Consider the following 19,142-nt stretch of genomic DNA (forward strand, 5'->3'; position numbering starts at 1 on the left):
ACCGACACGTCTACCCAAGGCAAGACTGCTTGCAATTGTTAAGTCGAACTTTGTATCCATATAAAAGGAGAATACCAGTTTTCTTTTATGCAGAGGACAGAATATAGTAATGAGTAAAATTACGACGCATGTTGTTCATTGTAAGGTGTAGTAACCTCAAACATAGTGTAGTGAAATCAGACTGAGGCCACCATCGCCTCTTTCATTTACAATTCTTTTGGTTGTAGAATACTTTAGCGTATAAGAATGTTGAAAAGAGCAATGGTCACACCAGAATGAGTCGCCTATTTATAGTTACTTTCAAGTAAAGTCACTTAACTAATTCTATATCAATTGTCCAAAGAGTAATATCCAAAATCATTAAATAAGTTGAAGGATAGAATTTTGTTAACCTAAGTTGCATAAATTGTCTTGGTGGTAATTACCAAGCCAACTCACAGAAATTGAGAGAGTATTTGCTTTGTAGAATCACCTAGAATGATCAGAAATAGTAATATTCAGAATTAAGTTTAAATTCAACTCAAGCCGTTTCACTTTGAAACGAGCCAAAAAATTGATTTATTCTTTTGCTCCTTCAGAGCTGGCGACCGTAGTTATAAGTATTTTCAGGAGGATTCGACGGTAAGTCTGCTGCTCTCGTCGTGCTGATAGGATTATCCACTGCTGCTAGCAGTGGTGATTGGATACATAAGCTCACTACCAAGTTAAGTGGGTCAGGTAGGCAGTGCTACCGTGTGAACTGTAGGGCACTGTAGGCCGTGGATCGAACCCGTTCAATCATCACAGCTCTTTGGGAAATAGTCCGGTTAAGAGTGTAATAATCCAATAGGTAAATACTGGCGAGTAACGGTCAAAAATGTATACGCAAGTGAATTTAGCAAGGTCCATGTAGCACCTAGTTAATGTGGTGCAATGGCGAGGGTAAGAGTGGAGTAAAAGTTATCTGAGCTTGTGGCAGCTGTGCTGTCTTCAAAGACTAATAACGTGTATTCACTACTACCTCTTACCATTAGGGCTGAGCTATTTATGGTTAAAATACGTAGCAGTAAGCGCAAAGGCGTGACAGCTACAAGTCCGTATTGGCTTTATACATACGGAAGTAGGAAGCGGGTCATTCCATCAGTGGAGGGGTTAAAACAACCGAGTCAGTTGAGAACATACCCCATTTACTGATGGAAAGATTCGGCGGTTCGGTCGCAGGCTGTCAAATTGATTCCGTATTTTTAGATTTCCAGAAGGCATTCGATAACGTTCTTTACAAGCCTCTTCTAACCAAACTGCGTGCCTATGGAATATCGCCTCAGCTGTGCGACTGGATTCGTGATTTCCTTTCAGAAAGGTCACAGTTCGCAGTAATAGACGGGAAGTCATTGAGTAAAACATACGTAATATCCGGCGTTCCCCAAGGAAGTGTTATAGGTCCTCCATTGGTCATGATCTATATTAATGACATAGGAGACAATCTGAGTAGCCGTATGAGGTTGTTTGCAGATGATGATATCATTTACCGTCTTGTAAAGTCATCAGATGATGAAAACGACTTGCAATATGCTTTAGATAAGATGTCTGTATGGTGCGAAAAGTACAACTGACCCTGAATAAAGAAAAGTGTGAAGTTATTCACATGAGTACTAAAAGAATTCAGCTAAATTTCGATTACTTGATAAGTCACACATATCTGAGGGCTGTAAATTCAACTAAATACTTAGGGATTACGATTAAAAATAACCTAAATTTTAACGATCATATAGATAATTTTGCGGGTAGAGCAAACCAAAGACTGCGATTCATTGGCAGAACACTCAGAATGTGAAACAGGTCTACCAAAGAGACTGCTTACATGACGCTTGTCCGCCCTATTCTGGAGTATTGCTGTACGGTGTGGGATCCGCATCAAGTGGGACTAACGTATGACATCGAGGAAGTACAAAGAAGGGCAGCTCGTTTTGTATTATCGCGAAATAGGGGAGACTGTGTCGCAGACATCATACGTGAATTGGAGTGGCAATCATTAAATCAAAGGCGTTTTTCGTTGCGACGGGATCAATTCAGTCACCAGTTTTCTCCTCCGATTGCGAAAACATTCTGTTGGCACCCACCTACGTAGGGAGAAATGATCATCACGATAAAATACGAGAACTCAGGGCTCGCACAGAAAAATTGAAATGCTCGTTTATTCCGCGTGTCGTTCGAGAGTGGAACGGTAGAGAGATAGCTTGAAGTTGGTTCATTGAACCTTCTGCCTGGCAGTTTACTGTGAATAGCAGAGTAATCACGCAGATGCAGATATAGATGTAGATGCAGCCCAGAGACTGGTTTGATGTAGCTTTCCATGCTACCCTATCCTGTTCGAGCTGCTTCATCTCCTAGTACCTACTGCAACCTACATCCTTCTGAATCTGCTTAGTGTATCGATCTCTTGGTCTCCCTCTACGATTTTTACCCTCCAAGCTGCCCTCAAATACTTAATTGGTGATACCTTGATGCCTCATGACATGTCCTTTCAACCGACCCCTTCTTCTAGTCAAGTTGTGCCACAAATTCTTCTCCCCAATTCTATTCAGTACCTCCTCGTTACTCACTTGATCTATCCATCTAATCTTCAGCATTCTTCTGTAGCACCACATTTCGAAAGCCTCTATTCTCTTCTTATCTAAACTATTTATCGTCCATGCTTCACTTCCATACATGGCTACACCCCATACAAACACTTTCAGATAAGACTTCCTGACACATCTATGCTCGATGTTAACAAATTTCTCTTCTTCATAAACGCTTTCCTTGCTTTTGCCAGCCTATATTTTATATTCTCTCTACTTAGACCATCATCAGTTACTTTGCCCTCCAAATAGCAAAATTCATCTACTACTTTGTCTCATTTCCTAATCTAATTTCCTCAGCAGCGCCTGATTCAATTATACTACATTCCATTATCCTCGTTTTGCTTTAGTTGATGTTCATCTTCTATCCTCCTTTCAAGACACTGTCCATTCCGTTCGATTGCTCTTCCAGGTCCTTTGCTGTATCTGACAGAATTACAACGTCATCGGCAAACCTCAAGGTTCTTGTTTCTTCTCCATTGATTTTAATTCCTACCTCTCGATTACGTCCCCTAAATCTTCGATGGTAAGGTCCAAACTATTATCTCCAACTGTCCAGAAAGTTCTTCAAACAAATCTCAAAAAAAGTGCAGTCCAGTAGCATGGCACATACTCATCCACAAGAATCCCATCGTTTTTTCGGAACGTGAAGCCCTTGAATGGCTGCAAATTGTGTCAGAGTAGACGAACGTAACCATTTCGAGTCAACGATCTGTTCAGTTGGACTAGACGATCCAGTCAGTTCCATGCAAACGCAACCCACTCAATTATAGAACCAACAGCAGCTTGCACAATGCCTTGTTGACAATATGGATCCATGGCTTCGCGAGATGTTCGACACACTCGAACCCTACAATCCGCTGATACCAACTCAAATCTAAACTCATCCGACTAGGCAACTGTTTTACAGTCGCTGAGGGTCCAACCAGTACGATCACCAACCCAGGAGATGCGCTACGGGCGATGTCGTGCTGTTAGCAAAGGTGTTCTCGTCGATCGTCTGCTGCCATAGCACTTAACGCCAAATTATGACGCACTCTCCTAACGGATACCGTAGACAACCCTTTGCAAACGCTGCTGCTATCGGACGTCAAATGAACGCCGCTGGCCACTGCGTTGTCCGTGGTGGGAGGTAATGCCTGAAATTTGATACTCTCGGCACACTCTTGACGCTGTGGATTGAATTCCTCTACGATTTCCGAAATGTAACGTCGGATGCTTCTAGCTCCAACTACTAATCCGCGTTCAAGGTCTGATAATCCCCGTCGTGCGGCCATAATCAAGTCCGTAACCTATTCACACGAATCACATGGGTACAAATAACAGCTCCGCTACCACAGTGCACTTTTATACCTAGTGCACTCGATATTACCTCCATCCGTATATGTGCGTATCGTTATCCCGTAACTTTTGTCACATGAGTGTAAATCAGTCGTGCACTTCCTTATCTAAATGGTCAGTGTGTCTGGCTGCTGAGCGGAGGGCCCACGTTCCATTCTTGTCATAGCCACGGACTTATTCTTCGTGGGAGGACTGGCACAAAGTGTCCCAAGCCTCTTGAGGCCAACTCAGTAGCTAATTGGGTGAGAAGTAGCGGCCACAACGCCTGGGAAGCTGACAACGACCGATGTGCGGACCCCAAGCCCCGCCGTACAACATCCGAATGATTTCACTGGTAGAGGCTAACACGGCGGCCGGTCGGTGCTATAGGCAGATTTGGCGGAGCTTTAGCTTCATTCCACTCACTGGACAAAAGATTGGTCACCCCCTTCAATAGATCACACTAGCTGTTTTCTACATCTACGTCTGCATGACAACTCTGCATTCACAACTAAGTGCCTGGCAGAGGATTAATCGAAACGCCTGCCAGCTACGTCTCTACCGCTCCATTTTCTAACAGCGAACAAGAAAAAGTAATTCTTAAATCTTTCCGTGCGAGGTCTTATTTTATTATGACGATCATTTCTTCCTGCGTAGTTGGGCACCAACTAAATATTTTCTCATTCGTCAGAGAAAGCTGCTGATTTCATGAGCAGATCTTGCTGCAATGAAAAACACCGTCGTTTTAATGACTAACAGCCCAGTTCACCTATTCCGCAATATTACAGAGCGAGCTGTCCTTCTTTGAGCTTTCTCGAGGTCCTCGGTGAATCCTATCTGGCCTGGATCCCACACCGCACATCAACACTACAGAAGAGGATGGACAAGCATAGTGTAAGCAGTTTCCTTGATAGACCTGTTACATTTTCTGTGTTCTACATCTACATCTTCATCCATACTCCGCAAGCCACCTGACGGTGTGTGGCGGAGGGTACCCTGAGTACCTTTATCGGTTCTCCCTTCTATTCCAGTCTCGTATTGTTCGTGGAAAGAAGGATTGTCTGTATGCTTCTGTGTGGGCTCTAATATCTCTGATTTTATCCTCATGGTCTCTTCGCGAGATATACGTAGGATGGAGCAATATACTGCTGGACTTTTCGGTGAAGGTATGTTCTCGAAACTTTAACAAAAGCCCGTACCGAGCTACTGAGCGTCTCTCCTGCAGAGTCTTCCACTGGAGTTTATCTATCATCTCCGTAACGCTTTCGCGATTACTAAATGATCCTGTAACGAAGCGCGCTGCTCTCCGTTGGATCTTCTCTGTCTCTTCTATCGCCGGCCGCGGTGGTCTCGCGGTTCTAGGCGCGCAGTCCGGAACTGCGCGACTGCTACGGTCGCAGGTTCGAATCCTGCCTCGTGCGTGGATGTGTGTGATGTCCTTAGGTTAGTTAGGTTTAAGTAGTTCTAAGTTCTAGGGGACTGATGACCACAGCTGTTAAGTCCCATAGTGCTCAGAGCCATTTGAACCATTTGTCTCTTCTATCAACCCTATCGGGTACGTATCCCACACTGGTGAGCAATATTCAAGCAGTGGGCGAACAAGTGTAATGTAACCTACTTCCTTTGTTTTCGGATTGCATTTCCTTAGGATTCTTCCAATGAATCTCAGTCTGGGATCTGCTTTACCGACGATCAACTTTATATGATCATTCCATTTCAAATCACTCCTAATGCGTACTCCCAGATAATTTATGCAATTAACTGCTTCCAGTTGTTGACCTGCTATTTTGTAGCTAAATGATAAGGGATCTATCTTTCTATGTATTCGCAGCACATTACACTTGTCTACATTGAGATTTAATTGCCATTTCCTGTACCATGCGTCAATTCGCTGCAGATCCTCCTGCATTTTAGTACAATTTTCCATTGTTACAACCTATCGATACACCACAGCATCATCTGCAAAAAGCCTCAGTGAACTTCCGATGTCATCCACCAGGTCATTTATGTATATTGTGAACACCAACGGTCCCATGACACTCCCCTGTGGCACACCTGAAATCACTCTTACTTCGGAAGACTTCTCTCCATTGAGAATGACATGCTGCGTTCTGTTATCTAGGAACTCCTCAATCCAATCAAACAATTGGTCTGATAGTCCATATGCTCTTACTTTGTTCATTAAACGACTGTGGGGAACTGTATCGAACGCCTTGCGGGAGTCACGGCATCTACCTGTGAACCCGTGTCTATGGCCCTCTGAGTCTCGTGGACGAATAGCGCGAGCTGGGTTTCACACGAGCGTCTTTTTCGAAACCCATGCTGATTCCTACAGAGTAGATTTCTAGTCTCCAGGAAAGTCATAATCGCAGTCTTTGGTTCGCTTTTCTCGCAATACTATTTATGTGATCCTTCCAGTTAAAATTAATTGTAACTGTAATCCCTAAGCATCTAACTGAATTCACAGCCTTTAGATTTGTCTGATTTATCGAGTAACCGAAATTTAACGGACTTCATCTAGTATTCATGTGGATGACTTCACACTTTTTATTACTTAGTCAATTGCCATTTTTTGCACCATACAGGTATCTTGTCTGAATCATTTTGCAACTAGTTTTGATCATCTTACGGCTTTAGAAGGCGGAAAATGACGTCATCGTTTGCTAACAGACTGAGAGGTCTGCCCAGACTGTCTCCTAAATGGTTCATGAACATCAGAAACAGCAAGGACCTATAACTCTCCTTGGAGGAACGCTAGATATTACTTCAGTTTTACTCACTTACTTTCCGTCAGTTACTACGAACTGCGACCTTTCTAACAGGGAATTACGAATCCAGTTGCACAAGTGACACCAAACCCCATAGTCACCCTATTTGACTGGAAATCGCTTGTGAGAAACGGTATCAAAAGCCATATGGAAATCTTAAAATATGCAATCAATTTGACATCTCCTGTCGATAGCTCTCATTAATTTGTGAGAATAAAGAGCTGGTTGTGTTTCACATGAACGATATTTTCTGAATTTGTGATGGGTACTTGTCAATAATTCGTTTTTTTCGATGTAATTCATAATGTTCTAATACTGTGTATGTTTCAAAATCCTACTGCAAACCGACGTCAGTAATAAGTGTCTGTAATTCAGCGGATTACTCCCTTTTCCTTTCTTGAGTACTGGTGTGACTAGTGCAACTTTCCAGTCTTTAGGTGCGGATCGTTCAATGAGCAAGACAACACCTGTCTCAGTGTATGTTAAATCTATTTTGATACAGGTGGTACCTGTGATCTAAATGCAAGGCTTGAGATCTTAGATTTCAGTGTAGGCAATAATTAAAATAATTTCACACATACCGGCTGTGCTATGCATTAAAGTGTCAGGAGATCCCTCGGAAGGAATATCGGCGCCCCAGTATTTACTCGTGAGGTACACACACATATGGCAGTTGTCATCTGTTGGCGTTGTAGTTTACAAAGTGCCCGCGATTCGATATCTTAATGCAGTGCAAGTTGGAAGGGCGGTCTGTTTGATGCAAAAAGTATGCAATCTCGGTTATGTTACTGCAGATGTCAATATCCTCTCCATGTGCCATCCGCAGGTTGTCGACGCTCTACAGGGCGACAGGTCAGTACACAAGGCGAGTTGGACAAGGTCGCCGACGCATTATAACCACACGTTATTGGTCATCTCTGATTTAAGGAGGCGTACGGACATGGCCAAATCACTGTAAGATTATCTCACAAGCACCATCAGCGTCGCTGTGTAGCATCAAACTGGAATGAACAGGCTGCGAGGAAGGACATTACGATCCAGATATCCTGGTAGAGTACCACGGTTGACATGACAACATCTTGTAGCCAGCCTACAATTCGGCCGTGACCATGTCAACTGGCAACTTCGTCGCTGGCGAAACGTGCTGTTCACAGGCGAGTTTAAACATCCTTTGAGTCAAGGTCCTGTGGTGAGCGGTACCTGCCAAATGGTGTCTAGGAAATAGACAGATTCCCAAGGTTCTTTGACGTTGGAAAGAGGCTTTAGTATTGTCAGCTGTCTTGTCATTGTCCATGGTTGCCTTACTGTCAGGCATTACATCGAACAGATCCTGGTGCTCCGTGAGGCGGTTGGTGAATACGGTGATGGCCCTGAATTCCTTCTAATGCCAGGGTGTATCCACATACTACGCTACGCGAGGCCTCGATATTGAAGTAATCGAGTAGCTGGCGGTGAGTTCCGACCTAAACCGCATCTTGCATCTGTGGGTCACACTTGACAGACGTGTCCGTGATCGGCCTGTTCCACCACATACTCTCCAACAACAGTCATGGGCTTTCATTGAAAAATGTGAATGAATACGAGAAGGTATGGAAATGGAAATGAGCGTTTGGCGTCATTGGTCGGGAGGCCCCTTACGGAGCAGGTCCGGCCGCCTTGGTGCAGGCCTTATTACATTCAACGCCACATTGGGAGACCTGCGCACCGAATGGGGATGAAATGTCTTCATCAAGACAACACGACACCCAGTCCCTGAGTGGAGAAAGTCCCAGACATAGCCGGGAATTGAAACCCGGCCCCTTAGGACGGCAGTCCGTCAAACTGACCATTCAGCTATCAGGGCCGACTACGACAAGGTGATCTCCGTAGACGATTATGGAGCACGCCACGTAGTTGTCAGGCAGTGGTAAGTGCTCACGAAGGGCATACACGTTACTGAAGTTCATGAAGTCCAATGAAAAACACCCAGGTTGATGGGACGAATTATTGTTTCCAGTTTGTCTTCGGCGGCTGTCAGACATTTCGTTTCTTTTTATGTAATCGATGGAGGATGTAATGATGTTTTATTGTGCATATGATATGTGAAAGGTAGAAGTATAATTTCGTGTCATATCCAGTCCTCAATTGTTGCTCAATGGAGTATGACAGACGAGCAAAATCATGTTCCCCTTCTTCCTTTGAGCAGTGTATTACATCTGAGGGTGTATGTCCTGACACATATACACTGCAGCGCCAAACTGGTATAGGCATATGTATTCAAATACAGACATCTGTAAACAGGCAGTATACGGCGCAGTGGTCTGCAGCGCCTATATAAGACAACAAGTGCCTGGCGCAATTGTTAGATCGGTTACTTCTACTGCAATGACAAGTTATCAAGATTTAAGTTAGTTTGAGGGTACTGAGAACAGCAGGAATCAGGTAAAATGTCAGAACTGTGACATCGCTGCGCGGGGAAAAAGATCCTGCAAGAACGGGACCAAAGAGAACTGAAGAGAATCCTTCAACGTGACATAAGTGCAACTCTTCCTCAAATTGCTGGAGCTCTGAATGCTGGGCCATCAACATGTGTCAGTGTGCGAACCATTCAACGAAACATAATCGATATGGACTTTCTGAGCCGAAGGCCCACTCGTGTACCCTTGATGGCTGCTCGACACAGAGCTTTACGCCCAGTCTGGGCCCATCAACACCTGCTATGGAAACGCGTTGCCTGGTCGGACGAGTCTCGTTTAAAACTGTCTCGAGCAGATGGAAGTGTATGGTTATGGAGAAAACCTCATGAATCCATGGACCCTGCTTGTCAACAGGGGACTGTTCAAGCTGGTGCAGGCTCTGTAATGGTGCAGGGCGTGTGCAGTTGGAGTGATATGGGGCCACTGATACGTCTAGATAAGACACTGACAGGTGACACGTACTTAAGCATCCTGTCTGATTACATGCATCCTTTCGTGTCCATTGTGCATTCCGACGGACTTGGGAAATTCCAACAGGACAATGCGACACCCCAAACATACAGAATTGCTACAGAGACTGTAGAAACCTGATTTTAAACACTTCCGCTGGCCCCCAAACTCCCCAGACATGAAATTATTGAGTATATCTGGGATGCTTTGCAACGTACTGTTCACAATAGATCCCCAACCCCTTTTACTCTAACGGATTTATGGACAGCCCTGCAAGATTCATGGTGTCAGTTGAATCCAGCACTACTTCAGACATTAGACGAGTCGTATTGCGGCACTTCTGCGTGATCGCGGGTGCCCTACACGATATTAAGCAGGTGTACGAGTTTCTTTGGCTTGTCAATGTATCTTACACAACGGCTGGAATAGTTTGGCCGTGACTTCTTCCCCCAAGGATCTCAGTAATCCATATATGGAACAAAACATACATTTAATCTAACCTAATTGAGCCGTGGTAAAAAAAAAAAAAATTGCTGTTTGAAGAGCGCGCCGCAGGGCGTTGTGTGAAGCAGTCGCCCTCTGTTTGTGGCGGTGGCGCCGCTGTGGCAATCGCAGCTTTGGTGTCTCCCTCTGGTGGGAAAGTGGAAAGGTTGCCTGTTCACGAGCATTTAAGGGGCGCTATCAGCTCGGCAATTGGTCAGTCGTAGTGAGGCTAGGTCAGTCTCGCGTCACCAGTTGCTGGTCTGTCTCTCGTTCGCATTTGTGCGGTAGTTAGTGTCTGTCTGTCGTCGGAGTGCGAGTATGTCTGTTGTTTTGATCAAACTTTAAGCTAGAAAATGAAAGTCTTGCCACTCCGCCGGTAACAGAACTTAGCTAGTGGTCGCCAGGTTGGGGCTGAGTTACTGCATCTGAGTCTGCGCGTTAGGACGCCAATCTGCTCGAGTTGTTCGGGCAACGGTCATTGGCGGTTGGTCGCGCACTGAGACACGAGATGACTTGTTCGCCTTGAGCGTCGGCGCATGTGAGGTCCCCACGTGAGTCCAGTGGGCAGCGCCGTATAGAAAGGGGTAGTGGCTTCGCGGTCCACAAGAAAGCAACAGGAGCGGAACCATGACATCGGGCTGGCCGGGGCGAGCTGCGACGCCGCGAGACGAGAGATCGGCGCGCCTTCCTGCGTCCGTTGAAGCGGCTGGCAGCGGACGGTTCGGGAGAGCGTTGGGGGTGCTGCGCCCAGTCTTCGCCAGAAATTGTAGTTTATTGGAAGTTAAGTGATTGGAGATATGTTGTTTCATTTACTTGTTAAATTCTACTTGTTTTCTTGGTGAGGTCACCAGCCGCTTTGGTTTGGGGTCGTCCCACCACTCTTCTCCGTTTACCCACCCGCGGGAAGGTGGTTATTTGTGAATTGGGTGTTCCGTTTTTCCCTTGTGGAGTTGGGGAGGGTTAGAGAAATCTGCGGTTCAGGTTGTTCAGTAATCCCCCCGTCAATCTGCCATACGTTAATAGCTGCCTCTGTCATGTTTCTCTGATTCGGTGTTAACGAATTTATAGAATTAAGGTGTAAAGGCCGAATTCCTGAAATATGTTTTTATCTTGCCTATAATCTTGCGAGGCAGTATATGTGTAATGTAGAGCATGTTGTACATTTGATGTAAGTCTGAATTTCATGAGTTTTATTTAAATAGTAATTTTTATAAAGTTGCCACCCTTCCACCGTAAATGTCCTTTTAAAAACAAATTGCACTTTCGGTGGCAAATAATCTCTTAGTGTGTGTGTTTGTACCATTTCCATCCCTCTTACGGGTTGCATAGTTAATGTGTTTGTGTGAGTTGTTAAAATTTTTAGTTTAAAGTAATCTGGTGTGTTGCAGATTTGCACCAGTGTAGTCTTTCAGAGGTTGTTGTGAGCGGTTGTGACTACGGCTGTGTTGAGAGGGAGCGGCAAGCTTCTCAGCCCGAAGGCTCAGACTGTCAATACTGTTCTTTCTGCCTCTAAATAAAATTGTAACTTGATATTTCGAGGGTGCTTTTCTGCTTATAATTTTTAAATCTGTTTTTGAAAAGACTTTTATGAATAAAATTCCCATTTGTTAAAGGTAATTTCATTTTCATCGGTTACTCCCTGGCAACTACTTCCACGATCACCTACTGTGATTAAATGTGTTAATGTTGTTGATGAATCGCTAGTAAATAAAGTAAATTCCTTAAGAAAAGATTGTGAAAGTAAATTGACGGTTCACTAATATTTAAAGTGAAGCGTCGACTTCAGTAGCCCACTGATAAAGTGCTGTGTCAATATAGACTGGACATGTGAAGCGAAGTGAATTTATTGGAACATAACAAGTAAACGTATGATACAACGACAGCTGGAGAACCATCGGCAGCTGGCGGCGTATTTCCGCTTGGAGGACCGCGGCCTGAAGACGCGGCTGGAGCGGCTGTCTGGAGGCAGGTATGCGGTGCCGGGCCTCTGGATGGAGCTGGGCGGCGAGCCGTTCTTCCAGGAGAAGGGCGACCCTCTGAACTCCGCGGACGCCGGCGTGCTGCGCCGCCTGCGGCTGTGCAGGGAGTGCGTGCTGCGCTACCCCGTGGGCGTGGCCTTCCGCAAGGGCTCCCCGCTGAGGCCGGCCTTCGAGGTGGTGCAGCGCCGCCTGCTGCAGGCCGGCATCCTCGACCACTGGCACCGGCAGGTCGTGCGCCGGTAAGTCCGCTCTAAACAGAGGCACATTGCCAGCCATTGGGTGCAAGTACTCCCATTCCGTCAACGACATGTTTAGGTGGAGAATATCTACGGTTTTGGGTCTGAACACCAATTATAATACTGCTAATACAATATAAAATCATCAACGATAATGTTGACTTGAAACTTCACTTGTCTCTGCCTAGCTCTCTATTGGATAAATCGTCTTTCGCGTTTCGGTATTACATCATTCCCAAAGGCAGCAAAAAGTATGTTGGGGGTTGTTTGGGGAAACAGACCAGACAGCGAGGTCATCGCTCTCACCAGATTAGGGAAGGAGGGGGAAGGAAGTCGGCCGTGCCCTTTCAAAGGAACTATCCCGGCATTTACCTGGAGCAAATTTGGCAACCTGTCTTAAAAAACAAATACAATAGCAAAGGTTAATTTAGCAGGTGAACTGAATAGAAACCTAGTCCCAACAGGGAATTGCCCGCATCTCGTGGTCGTGCGGTAGCGTTCTCGCTTCCCACGCCCGGGTTCCCGGGTTCGATTCCCGGCGGGGTCAGTGATTTTCTCTGCCTCGTGATGGCTGGGTGTTGTGTGCTGTCCTTAGGTTAGTTAGGTTTAAGTAGTTCTAAGTTCTAGGGGACTGATGACCATAGATGTTAAGTCCCATAGTGCTCAGAGCCATTTGAACCATTTGAACCAACAGGGAATCATATTGCGCTCTTAGAAAAAAGTGTTCTGAGACTGTTACCTGAAATGCTCCTCCATGATACTGACAAGAGGGAGATTGAGTTAATAATTAAATCACCAAGACCAAGAACTCTCATGGATATGACGGGGTATCTAGCAGAATACTGAAGTATTGTTCTATGTATGTTAGCCCAGTACTTAGCCATATCTGTAACTTTTCCTTTAGGAGTGGTCGGTTTCCTGACCGATTAAAGTACTCGGTAGTGAAGCCACTTTATAAAAAGGGAGACAGGGATAATATTGACAATTATAGACCTATTTCCATGCCATCGGTGTTTGCTAAAGTTATCGAGAAGGTTGCATATACAAGGTTACTGGAGTATTTAAATTCACATAATTTGCTGTCAAATGTTCAGTTTGGTTTTAGAAATGGTTTAACAACTGAAAATGCTATATTCTCTTTTCTCTGTGAGGTTTTGGACGGATTAAATAAAAGGTTGCGAACGCTAGGAGTTTTCTTTGATTTAACGAAGGCTTTTGACTGTGTTGACCACAAAATGTTACTGCAGAAGTTGGACCATTATGGAGTAAGGGGAGTAGCTTACAATTGGTTCGCCTCTTACCTTAAGAACAGAAAGCAGAAGGTAATTCTCCGCAATATTGAGAGTGGTAGTGATATTCAGTCCCAATGGGGCACTGTTAAGTGGGGCGTTCCCCAAGGGTCGGTGCTGGGTCCACTGCTGTTTCTTATTTATATAAATGATATGCCTTCTAGTATTACAGGTGATTCAAAAATATTTCTGTTTGCTGATGACACCAGCTTGGTAGTGAAGGATCTTGTGTGTAATATTGAAACAGTATCAAATAATGTAGTTCATGAAATAAGTTCGTGGCTTGTGGAAAATAATTTGATGTTAAATCACAATAAGACTCAGTTTTTACAGTTTCTAACTCACAATTCAACAAGAACCGATATTTTGATCAGACAGAATGGGCATATTATAAGCGAGACGGAACAGTTCAAGTTCCTAGGCGTTCGGATAGATAGTAAGCTGTTGTGGAAAGCCCATGTCCAGGATCTTGTTCAGAAACTAAATGCTGCTTTATTTACTATTAGAACAGTATCTGAAACAAGTGACACTTCAACACGAAAAGTAATCTACTTCGCATATTTTCATATGCTTATGTCGTATGGTATTATTTTTTGGGGTAATGTTTCTGATTCAAAAAGGGTATTTTTGGCTCAAAAACGGGCTGTTCGAGCTATATGTGGTGTAAGTTCGAGAACGTCTTGTCGACCCCTATTCAATAGTCTGGGAATTCTGACATTGCCCTCACAGTATATATTTTCTTTAATGTCGTTTGTTGTTTGCAATGTTAGCCTATTCCCAAGAGTTAGCAGCTTTCACTCAGTTAATACTAGGCAGAAATCCAATCTGCATGTGGAATGCACTTCCTTGACTCTTGTGCAGAAAGGAGTGCAGTATTCTGCTGCATCCATTTTCAATAAGCTACCACAAGAACTCAAAAATCTTAGCAGTAGCCCAAACTCTTTTAAGTCCAAACTGAAGAGTTTCCTCATGGCTCACTCCTTCTATTCTGTCGAGGAGCTCCTGGAAATCTAAAAAATTTAGCAAATTCCGGTGTTACATTGTTGATTTTCTTTATTTAAACTTACTTGTCACCTGAATATGTTTTTTATATTTCATTTTATCTGTTTCTAATATCGTGTTATAATTTCATGTATTGACTTGTTCCATGACCATGGAGACTTCTCCTTAATTTGGTCCCACGAAACAATAAATAAATAAATAAATAAAATAAATATGAAATAAACAAGCAACTGATCACCAAACGGGTGAAATAAAATGATGGTAAACCTTATAAGACAACCCTTACACTGCTAGATTTATTCCAGAAGGCGAAAAGAATTATTAACAAGGCATACATAACCTTCAATGTAGCCATTATAAGGTATTATAATAAATAATATAATAATATATCACAAGGACCAGTCACAGACAGTGCTCCTGAAATCGACCTCTGAGAACAAACACTTTCGCGAGCGATGAGACAGGCAGCCAAGAGTTGCATTCACTTCACAAGATGGTGACTCAGACTAGTCCAGGCAGCCCAACGAATGACTAATGATAACTTGCTGAAGCTACCTGACGTCCGACAAACCAAATGCAACGATGGAGCATTACGCCAAAGCTGGAACTGGCGGTCTGCACTACATCCCCAGAATAGAGCACACAGAACGAGAAAGGAATCACTACCACCAGAGTAGAAAACTCACCAACCGGCCTAAAATCAAGAAAGTTGTCAAAACTACACGCCTTACCGGACAGCAGAGGCAAGGCGAGGAAACGTATTCTGCCGTTACATACACTAACCCCAGGGCAAGTAACTGGGGCGTTAGCGGCCTCCATGCAGGAAAAATACCGCTGGTTGAACTTAACAAACTGTAACAAACTGAACGCAGTGAATAGTAATAAGAATTCGAGGGAAGCTAATAAGATCCACCTTCCCCAATCACTTCACTCCCTGCTCTTCGCCTCAGCGACATTACGAGCAGCAAGACGACCCAAATCACTGGAAAATCACGGGATATCACAAAGATGGGAGTCTCCCTACTCGCATTCAAGTGCACTCATCTTAAAGGTTGCAGGATCCGGTTTACGACGAGGTCGTGCCCCCTCGTGATCACAGCCCTTTGATGCGGCAGTCCATGTGCTCCGGCAGCGGTCTCGGCGTGTTCTCGCACTGCGTGGATCTGGCTCCTCCTCACTCCCCAACCGACTCCACCCTCACACCACTCGGAAAAACAACGACGTCGCCCCAAATATAGGGCAACAGTTACTACATACTGATAACCGCCGCTGCTGCCACTAGCGGACAGGCAACGCCTGAAAAACGGAGTGGCGCCAGTCCACACGAGAATAACGGAAACAACCGCAACCATTCCAACTAACGATACGGTCTGGCCTCCAACGGAGGGCGGAAACTTGCAAACAGCACCAACGCGAATCGCAACACAGCTCAGACGTCTTTTACTGCGTTTTTGCAGATTAGCAATATGTATTGTTGTTGTTGTTGTTGTTGTTGTTGTGGTCTTCAGTCCAGAGACTGGTTTGACGCAGCTCTCCACGCTGCTCTATCCTGTGCATGTCTCTTCATCTCCCAGTACCTATTCTAACCTGCATCCTTCTGAATCTGCTCAGTGTATTCATCTCTTGGTCTCCCTGTACGTTTTTTACCCTCCACGCTGCCCTCCAATACTAAATAGGTGATCCCTTGATGCCTCAGAATATGCCCTACCAACCGATCCCTTCTTCTAGTCAAATTGTGTCATAAATTTCTCTTCTCTCCAATTCTATTCAATACCTCCTCATTAGTTATGTGATTTACCCATCTAATCTTCAGCATTATTCTGTAGCACCATATTTCGAAAGCCTCTATTCTCTTCTTATCTAAACTATTTATCGTCCATGTTTCACTTCCATACATGGCTACACTCCATACAAATATTTTCAGAAACGACTTCCTAACACTTAAATCTATACTCGATATCACCAAATTTCTCTTCTTCAGAAACGGTTTCCTTGCCATTGCCAATCTACATTTTATATCCTCTCTACTTCGACCATCATCAGTTATTTTGCTCCCCAAATAGCAAAACTCATTTACTACTTTAAGCGTCTCATTTCCTAATCTAATTCCCTCAGCATCACCCGATTTAATTCGACTACAATCCATCATCCTCGTTTTGCTTTTGTTGATGTTCATCTTGTGTCCTCCTTTCAAGACACTGTCCATTCCCTTCAGCTGCACTTCCTGCTTTGCTGTCTCTGACAGAAATACAATGTCATCGGCGAACCTCAAAGTTTTAATTTATTCTCCATGGATTTTAATTCCTACTCCGAATTTTTCTTTTGTTTCTGTTGTGGCGTAACAAGCTAGCTACGCCACATTGAGAAGGGAGCCGAAAGAAAGGCACGCGTACACACACGCCGACTGGCGTGAAGTCTGGAACAGACTTAACTTTTAATCATTGTTGTATACATCGTTCTTCTTGAGACATTTATATGATAACTCTCAAACTATGTAAGGCTAATGGCACCTTGCTAGGTCGTAGCCATGGACTTAGCGGAAGGCTATTCTAACTGTCTCTCGGCAAATGAGAGCAAAGGCTTTGTCCGTATAGTCGCTAGCAATGTCGTCGTACAACTGGGGCGAGTGCTATTCCGTATCTCGAGACCTGCCTTGTGGTGGCGCTCGGTCTGCGATCACACAGTGGCGACACGCGGGTCCGACATGTACTAATGGACCGCGGCCGATTTAAGCTACCACCTAGCAAGTGTGGTGTCTGGCGGTGACATCACAGTTTCCTTTACTGCTTGCTCAACATACAGATTGAATAACATTGGGGATAGGCTACAACCCTGTCTCACTCCCTTCCCAACCACTGCTTCCCTTTCATGCTCCTCGACTCTTGTAACTGCCATCTGGTTTCTGTACAAATTGTAAATAGCCCTTCGCTCCCTGTATTTTACCCCTGCGACATTCAGAATTTGAAAGAGAGTATTCCAGTCAGCATTGTCAAAAGCTTTCTCCATGGATTTTTAATTCCTATTCCGAATTTTTCTACAAATGCTAGAAACGTAGGTTTGCTTTTCCTTAATCTATTTTCTAAGACACTTCGTAGGATCAGTATTGCCTCATGTGTTGCAACATTTCTACGGAATCCAAACTGATCTTAACAATATAAATTGTATGTTGAAAACTCTCCAGAAACTGCTATGAATTGCGGTTTTCACCACAAGATATCACGACAGTGGTGCCCGCTAGTGTAAAAGGAAGCGGGGAGTATGGTGTTGTCAGTAGAGGAGCAGTAGAAGCAAAGTGAATCGCTGAGGACATCTCGGTGGTTTTAAAGGTGGACTAGTTATGGATGTCACCCGAGTAACAGATCCATTAGGGACATTTCAACTCTTGTCTAGCGGCCTACGTCGAGTGCTGGTGACGTTATTGTGAAGTGGAAAGTCGAAGCTACAACCATAGGTAAACAAAGAGGTGGCAGATCTCTGGCTCTGGCGACAGTAGCCTTCGAGCGTTGCTAAGGGTGGTTGTTTTTACATGAAATCAGCCGAAGAAATCACTCATGAGTGCTAAAGTGCTACCTGCAGTCCAATTAGCCCAATGACTGTGTGTAGTGAGTTAATGTGAATGGGGTGCTGTGATCGAGGATCTCCTTATAATCCAGGTGCTGAGAAGACCTGCGCCATTGGACAGCCGCTGAATGGAAACGAATGACTTGAACTGATGAAGCACGCTGCATCCTGTGACAATCCGTTGGGAGGTTTTGGATTCGGGTAATACCTGCTAAATGTTACTGACTAGCAACTATAGTGTCAAATGTGAAGTACAGAGGAGGTGACGTTACGATGTGAGGGTGTTTTTCTCGCATAGCGTGCAGACCCCTTATTGTGCTTAAGGAAACGATAAATGTGAAAGGATATGAAAACGTTTTGCGGTATTGTCTACTGCGTACAGTAGGAGAACAGCCGTAAACGATGATCATTTGTATCAGCGAGACAACGCAAAAGGTCGTAAAACAGCATCTGTGAGTCAATGGCTTGTGTTAAAAAAAACTCTAAATGCATTAGAATATGTACACAAATTACGAAGTTGTGTCATGCGCACAGTAGAGGAACAGTTCGCAAACGAAGAGTGTTCGAATCAACACAATAATGCAGTACGTCATAAAGCAGCATGAGTGAGACAACGGTTTGTGGGTAAAAACATTCCTGAAATGGAATGGTCATCCCGCAGCTCCAACCTCAACCCAATGGAACGCTGTTTTCTCTCCGACATCAAACAATGATCTTTCATACTGGGCAGATCTTAAGTAGCAATTTAAAGACCAACTGTGGCAGACAAGAACAGAACTGGAACCGATTCGCGGTACAAGACTTGCATCTTGATTCGTGGTTTTCGCCGTATAAAATCGTCTGTCAATAGGTAAAATCTCCGACAATGTTATCAACTCTAAAACGACCATACGGCAACATGTCAAAAAACTGGAGGCTATCCGCACAATCACAGATGTCAACACTCTTCCCAGACGATACTGCCGAAGACGAATTCGATGAACACAGAGATTTGCGGA

At 44.3% G+C, this 19,142-nt stretch overlaps 1 protein-coding gene across 1 annotated transcript in view; it reads left to right on the plus strand.

Annotated features, from left to right (window-relative positions):
* LOC126423034 (uncharacterized) overlaps positions 1–19,142 on the plus strand; it is a 130,170-nt gene that overhangs the window by 92,258 nt on the left and 18,770 nt on the right. Inside the window, exon 4 of the mRNA XM_050087250.1 lies at positions 11,961–12,295. Coding sequence (XP_049943207.1) covers positions 11,961–12,295 — 335 coding nt within the window. The remainder of the gene's footprint in view (positions 1–11,960; positions 12,296–19,142) is intronic.

This window comes from Schistocerca serialis, chromosome 1 (genome assembly GCF_023864345.2).
Source record: "Schistocerca serialis cubense isolate TAMUIC-IGC-003099 chromosome 1, iqSchSeri2.2, whole genome shotgun sequence".
NCBI classification, from domain to species: domain Eukaryota; kingdom Metazoa; phylum Arthropoda; class Insecta; order Orthoptera; family Acrididae; genus Schistocerca; species Schistocerca serialis.